General features: G+C 40.1%; 1 protein-coding gene across 1 annotated transcript; it reads left to right on the top strand.

The window, feature by feature from the left end:
- The first annotated feature begins 2,301 nt into the window (after positions 1-2,301).
- On the top strand, positions 2,302-7,298 carry LOC590331 (lengsin). Its single transcript, XM_789940.4, has 2 exons — positions 2,302-2,509; positions 5,937-7,298. Exons 1-2 carry the CDS (start codon positions 2,324-2,326, stop codon positions 7,296-7,298), a joined length of 1,548 nt encoding a protein of 515 aa, XP_795033.2. The 5' UTR covers positions 2,302-2,323.
- The last annotated feature ends 222 nt before the right edge of the window (positions 7,299-7,520 follow it).

The raw sequence follows: 7,520 nt of genomic DNA on the forward strand, positions 1-7,520 counted from the left end.
GAGGGGTTGGAGATAGGTAATTTGACAAATACAGATACAGGCAGACAGGACGTACAGAAAGTAGAACATTCGAAAATATAGGTTGAAAGAGAGATTTTAAAAAAAAGTGAACAGATAGAGGGAGAAGAGATAACAGAATATGCAGAGAGGGGGAGAGAATGAGAGAGAGAGAGAGAGAGAGAGAGAGAGACACGGGGGTAAATACTATAGTGGGAGAGAAAGAGAGGAGGGCGAGATACAGACAGACAGAGGCAACCAAATACGCATATACAGACAGGAAACACAATCGAGCACCGAGAGACAGCTAGGAAGAGAGACGGTGGAAATAAACCGCATAGTAAACGAGTCCCCTGTCAAATTAAAGACGGCGGTCGATGGTCGCTTCGCTTGGAGGGAACAAGCGGGCGCGACCCGATGTCGATGAGCAGCGATATTAATCTCGCGCTGTATTGATCGAGAAACCTGTTGAATATGTGCACAGTGCGTTCGAAGTTCAACAACAAGGAGAGAAGAATCGGGTTTCGCTTTCTTCGTGACAAGACCCTTCGATCTCCCGCGGTCTGAGGTGTGCAGAGCCCGTGTCACAAATTACATGGCTTATATCGCTACGGGAACACTATGGAACGCTATCAACTGCATGGATGCATTTAAATTCAGTCGATGAACAATTCTAGAGGCTATTTTCATAGACGATTATTAGAGATTGCCTGTGTGTCGAATAGAGGTTTAACTGTCATAACTATACAGTGTCATAACTATACAGTATCTTAACTAGATAAAAGTAAACCATGCAATGTGAAAATGTGAGAATTCAGTGATATTTCCAATATGAGATAAAATCTTAGAATGTAAAAATATTATATTTATATTAAAACTTTAAATCCATTATGGAACTCACCATTGTTGATATTATGTGAAGCAGAGTTGCTTTCAATGTCTACATAGTATTGCCCCAACCATTGACAAAGTCCCCCCCCCCCAAAAAAAAAAAGCCATAGCCCACACATTATGCCAACCCCATTCATATCGCGGAATGTGTCCAAATTCCACAATATACCACACTGTGGCGCATGATTATAGTGGGTTATATTATGTTACCACTGATTAGTCCACGTAGTGTGTAAATAATATGTATTACATAAATACATAAATACGTGTTTTCTGTACATGCATGACCAACAATTTCAAATAAATCCAAATCCACTTATTTGTCACTAAGTATGGTGCGTATAGTACACTTATAGCGCCATACGGTGTCTAAAGTGTATCATTATATCACACAGTGTTAACACAGCGTTTCAGATTGTTAACTTATAATAATGTATTGGTCTCATTTAAACTCCAGGGTTATTCTGTGCTGCTCAACTTTTGTCATTCTATCTGCGACCAGACACAGAGTGAACAAAGAATGTTTAAAGTATCAACGAGCCTGGGACCACACTAGTATAGCTGTGGTGTACACTCCCTATAATTCTACATGTGGCCACAGTATTTTACTGTGTCACACAATGTGAACATGCAGTGTTTCCTCACAGCTAATTCTAATTACGGACCACAACTATGGTGGCGCACACTCCGAGACTCCAACTGAGGGCACTGTGTACACTGTGTCACAAAATGTGAATATGGCATGAAGTGTGAACACAGTTCCCATAGTCAACACTAAACAACGAACTCCAAAAAGTGTTTCAACTCCACTCAGTGGTCACACTGTGATGCGTACACTCACTGACGGATTTAGCGGGCACAACTGCTACCCCACAAATGTGGCCCCCTTTTAATTTGTTTTGCATCTGAACATGAGACAACTTTAAGCTATGATTAATACAATGTACAAAGACAAATAAATAACCAAGAACAGTGCTAATAATAGTATAGAATATTTATAAAAGAGAGAAGGAAACAAAGTCATTTTCTATCGCACTCTATCTGAAATTGCGTGCCCAGGTATAACGATATTGAAAATAAAGGAAAACCCAACAAAACAAAACGAAGAAAAAAGGGGAAAGAAAAGGAAAAGCCACGGGCCGCATGCATTATGTGTCTGTAACCCATAACATGAGATGCCCCATTTAGCTCAAATAAATGCCCATGCCGCTTGCCATAGGCTTCAAGACGGCTGATATCATCCCCTTGAGCCCCTTAAGATTGATTAAAAACCCAGAGCGTAATAGTTCACTGGCTTGAAGCAAACTTCCCCGCAATCAGTTATAATCTTTCTGCGTTGCCGAAGTAAAGACCGACGCACGCGGGGCGCGCGATCGAGCTCCGTACCTCCGTCGCGTATACGACAAGCGACACTCGATGCCGGCTGAGAGCACTGATGGGAGTAGACAGTGTTACTGATATCGTCGGAGTGATCGAAGTGCGCAGACGACACAGGGGATTCATTTTGGCGGGAGAACGATACGCTGAGCTCGACGATATCGGAAAGCTGGAGTTTTCATTGTATTTCGACGTCGTTGTCACGTTCATCGCCATTGATATAGGAGCAGGAAAAGAGCTAGAGGTAAGCATGATTGTAATTTGTTTGTAGAGTTGATATGACATTTCCATATTTTTAATAAAAAAAAAAAAAAAAGTGTAATAAATACATATTATAAAGATAAGCAAGTACATCAATGTTATCAATTGAAAAAGAAATGGGTTTAGTTTAAGATGGCTTAAATGTCGAAGCATATATTTGAATAAATCAACACAAATATTGTTTTGTTATATTGGTTTTATAAAATGTAAATGCGATTTTAAAAACTACAAAAATTGGATCTCCCTAGCTATGGAAAACAAATATATTGCCATTTTATTTTTCCACAAGTTACGTAATTAAGTACACCCAGACTGCAAATTTTTGATAGGAAATTAGTATATAAGCAAGCGAATAAATGAATGATAAAGTGAGACACGTTATTTCAATTTTTCATCTTCATGTAAACTAGACCCTGTCTATACTGTTCTCAATAAGGATTGCTCCTCTTCATTTGCCTCTGTTATCTCACAGATTGTCAACTTAAAGGCTGCCTTGCTAAAGCCAGCATAATAATCGGGGCAGCGCCAGGAGCGTCACAACGTGACGGACATGTGCGCCATATAAGAAGCCACCATTATTATTATTATTATTATTACAAAGTTTTGGGAAAATTGAAAAATGGGTGGATAGTGATTCTTTACAATTTTGATATATTTGGATGCCCCTGTGGATGTATTATAAGCACTAGCAAATTTAGCCCCTAAAACACAAAAAAATAAATCTTAAGAAATATCTGTTTAATATAGGTTATAATTGATTACCATTACCTTCCATGTCTGTACCTTTCCTATTGCACTTTTTTAAAAATTTATCATGTATTTCATATTTTGCACAAGCTGCGCCTTGAGCATTTGATTGTCAAGTGGAATTGGCGCCTTACAAATATTATGTATTATTATTATTTAAAACACACCCCTAATCTGCTTTTAACGGTCGATATGTCCCCTCATATACATGTTTATCAGAATTATTCATTTTCATTTAAACAAAGAACAAAACTATTTAAAAACAATTATTCGTTCAATCTTAATCAATTAAAGATTGGTTTCATCACAAGGAAGCGGGAAAGGGAGTGGCCCCTAATAGCGACCTACTTTGTATTGGAAAACCTAAATTTGTCATAGTTTTCTTCGTTCTTCAATCAGTCTTCATTCAGGTAATGAATCTGTCTAATAAGCAATCACTTCATCGATCAGTCTTGATGAGAACGAAACACCTCGGAAAACACTTCCCGCTTAATCAGAAACACGTTGCAATACACTCTCGTTTTCATTAGGAGGAACCTCAAAACAACGGTACATTAAAACGGTCGTATGGTTGATTTAAATTTAAAGCCCCAACAATGCTGTGGACAATCTTTTTGAGGCAAACTAAACGGGTTTTTTTTAAAAACTTCTAGTCATTTTTCTCTGTTGGCCGCTGCGATCGAGTTAAGGAGAAAATAGCATCGGACGTTCTCGGTTGTTTTCCTTTTTATCCCTTGATTTTCTTTTTTTTTGCTTTAACATTTTCTCGCTCATGATCATGGAGGCGCGCCACAACAAAAATCAAATTGTCATGATTGTAATCCTTGCGAAACGAGAGAGGCGAACGCCAGTCATATAGAGTTGTGGTTCTCGTCCGGTTTCTGCCATTAGGAGGAAAGGGGATAACTAAAAGTTCAATTTGTTTATGGTTTCCAAGACCTGACCGAGATTGAGGCAGAAATGTAATATTGCAGTTAGAAAATGCATAGGCCTGTATAATGAATGACAGGGGAAGGAAAAATAGCTAGACCTTTTAAAAATACATGAACGCCCGGAAGGTCTCGATTTATTAACAAAACATTCTGTAAGAACAAAAATTAGATAGAATTTTAACGAAATCTGTTTCATAAACCCTATGAGAAATTTGATGCAATTTAGACAAAGTCGGAAATGGGGATTGTGTAATTTTGACTAATCCACGAAATACAAAATAGGCCCCCTCCCCCCGATCCTCAAAAAGGAGAGAAGTGAAGAAAAGAAATGTTGAATTAGTGCAGCAGATTCACATGCGCAAAGCACAACAGACTGCCACTTTAATTAAAACGCAATCGTGTCCAAAAGAGATGGCAGAACAGAAATTAATTTTGAGCAAGGTAGAGAAACGGGCCTCAGACAGAGTCAATATTGCACCGTTTTATTAGACCTCTGTCGTAAATGAAATGTTGGGGGCGAACCAGCACATTGAGTTGCTTGCTTGGCAATCAAAGCGGAATAGAACACTGCAAGAGAAGAAAGAATCGAGCGCAGGAAAGACGCCGCGCAGACTGTAAGCTGGTATTCGTAATAAAAAATATTTTATTTACCGATCCACAAAGTTCTTTAATTAATTATTAACATAATCATTTTCACAAAAAATCGATACCTCCACTTATCCATGACTTGTCAGATAAATGTTCAAACAATTAACACATTACAAAAATATACTTGGCTTCACAGCGACAATTATAAGATATTAAACTTGACAAATATAATTTGTACACCAATTTTATATTATAAAGTATTCGTAATTATGTTGGAAATGTTTATCTTGTTCAAGTTCGTAAAGTAGGCGCCTACAATTTATTTCAATTATCATTTGCATTAAAAATGTCCTTAGAACGTAGTCGCAAGACTTTCGAGTAACTAGCTCAGTGGGAATTTCATTAACCTTCTGATAAAATATCCTACAGAAAACATGTTCGGATTACGCAGTACTTCATTGTAATGTTCACACGATCCAATTTTGTTTTGATGACACTTTACTTTAAAATATTTTCGGGGGAAATTTTCGTAATGCTTACCTACCAATCTCAAAAGATAGTGATTTGCACAAAATATCAATTTCAATTATTCACAGATCGGAGCTGAAGGGAGAATAATTGCACTTTTGCCTTTTACTCCTTCGGCTAAATTCGACTACCTTTCTGTCTTCTGACTATACACATACACAGAGAAGTGCATTTTTATAAATTCAATGTTTCAGGGTGAATTCTAAATTACCTGTCCTGTGTTTAAAGATACATTCAGGATTTCACAGTAAAGTCTTTGTCAAACATTTCCACGTTACTCTTATTCATACTTTGATAGCTTGCTATTGCCATAATCTGATATTTTATCACTAATCCATACCTTAATTGAACTTGATATATAATTTACTACAACGCTAGTTCTGAATGCAGATAATGTACCATGAATACCGTACGCATAAAGTTAATCATAAAAAACAGAACGTACGTGCTGTCGGAATAGGAAAGGTTATCCTGTCTTCATATTGGCCAAACAAAGCTGAGTTGACAAGCCATTAAGAATTCGGTGTTCATATTATCGACATAATATCCAACCGCACTTGTCACAGGCCACACTAAGTACACCTTCTTTTCATTTGTCATCGTGTCCCCTTTCAGGTTCTCGACGTCACCAGGAGCATGGAGAGGGCGCTGAAGCTGATCGATCTGTTTGGCATCACCTCAGTTCGCTTCGAGCAAACTGATTACTATGGTATCCCACACTGCAAGGTGATCCCGGTAAAGCACTTCCGGGACAAGGCGATACACGGCCAGAACTTTTGCCTCGGGTACCTGTCGTTCAACCCCCATGGCCAACCCATCGGAGGCACAGGATACGGCGAGGAGATTCACTACGAAGACGCCGTCTGCTTTCCAGACTTGGCTTCCTTTCAGGTATTACCTTGGTGTAAGAAGACGGCACGGGTTCTCGTAGAGGGCGTCTACGAAGGGAAGGTTGTTGAGGGATACCCCAGGGTTGTCGCACGTAGGCAACTTGAGCGTCTTGAGGAGATGGGATACTCACTATTCTCCGCTCATGAATTTGAGTTCTACATGGTCGATGAGAAGACGCAAGAACCGATCGATAATTCCACTAACGCCAACGCGACATCGCGCCTCTTTAAAATTCGGGACTTCACGGAAGACGTGTTGGAAGGACTACCTCAGGCAGGTGTGGATTTGGAGTTCATTGGGAGCGAGTCGGCCACGGGGCAGTTCGAGATCACCTACCGTCCAAGTTTTGGCATTCGTGCTGCAGACAATGCCCACACCTACAAGATGGGCATCAAGGAAATCGCACAGAAACATGGATACATCGCCAGTTTCATGTCCAAACCTTGGCCGGACAAAAGTGGCTCATCGGCGCATTTCTGTCATTCTCTTTGGGACGTCACCGGGGAAATACCCCTGCTCTACGACCCGTCTCAACCATTACAGCTCTCAAAGCTGGGTCAGTACTGGGTAGCTGGTCTGCACGCACACGCATGTGCGCTAGCTGTTCTAATGGGTCCGACAGTGAATTGTCTCAAACGCTACAAGCCATTCAGCTTCGCCCCAAGTAACGCAACGTGGGGGATGGATAACCGAACTTGCGCCATCCGCGTCCGGGTCCAAGGTGCCAAAGGAACCTACATCGAGAACAGAATGGGAGCGAGCGCGTGCAACCCTTACATCAGCCTAGCGGCAACGGTTGCGGCCGGAATCGATGGTATCGTCCGAAGGTTACCTCTACCCGAGCGGGTCATCGGAGATGCCTACAAAGACGAGGATATCCCACCGCTGACACCCAGATTGCCAAACAACATGGCGGAAGCGTTAGACTGCTTATTGAATGATGAGGTCATGGTATCTTCCCTAGGACAAGACTTCATTAAGTGTTTTGTTGCGGGAAAGCGAAATGAGCTGGAACTCGAGAGAGCAGCAATTGAGAGGGGTGAACTGCACAAATGGGAGCATGACTATTTCTTTGAAGTAATGTAATGGACGGTCACTTCAGTACAAAATCTTTGACCAAAAATATATGTTGCCAAATTATATATCATAGTACTATGTGTGATGTGGAGTGCTAAAATATTTCGTAGTTTGTTACATTTTTTCATTTTTCTGTAAAACAATTCGGGTGCAGAAAAAGGAAGAGCAGACTGTCTCTTCGAGAGTGATTTACACATACTGTACATTAATTATAAGATAGAATTTTAGATT

Source organism: Strongylocentrotus purpuratus, unplaced genomic scaffold (assembly GCF_000002235.5).
Source record: "Strongylocentrotus purpuratus isolate Spur 01 unplaced genomic scaffold, Spur_5.0 spur5_scaffold_11, whole genome shotgun sequence".
NCBI lineage: Eukaryota > Metazoa > Echinodermata > Echinoidea > Camarodonta > Strongylocentrotidae > Strongylocentrotus > Strongylocentrotus purpuratus.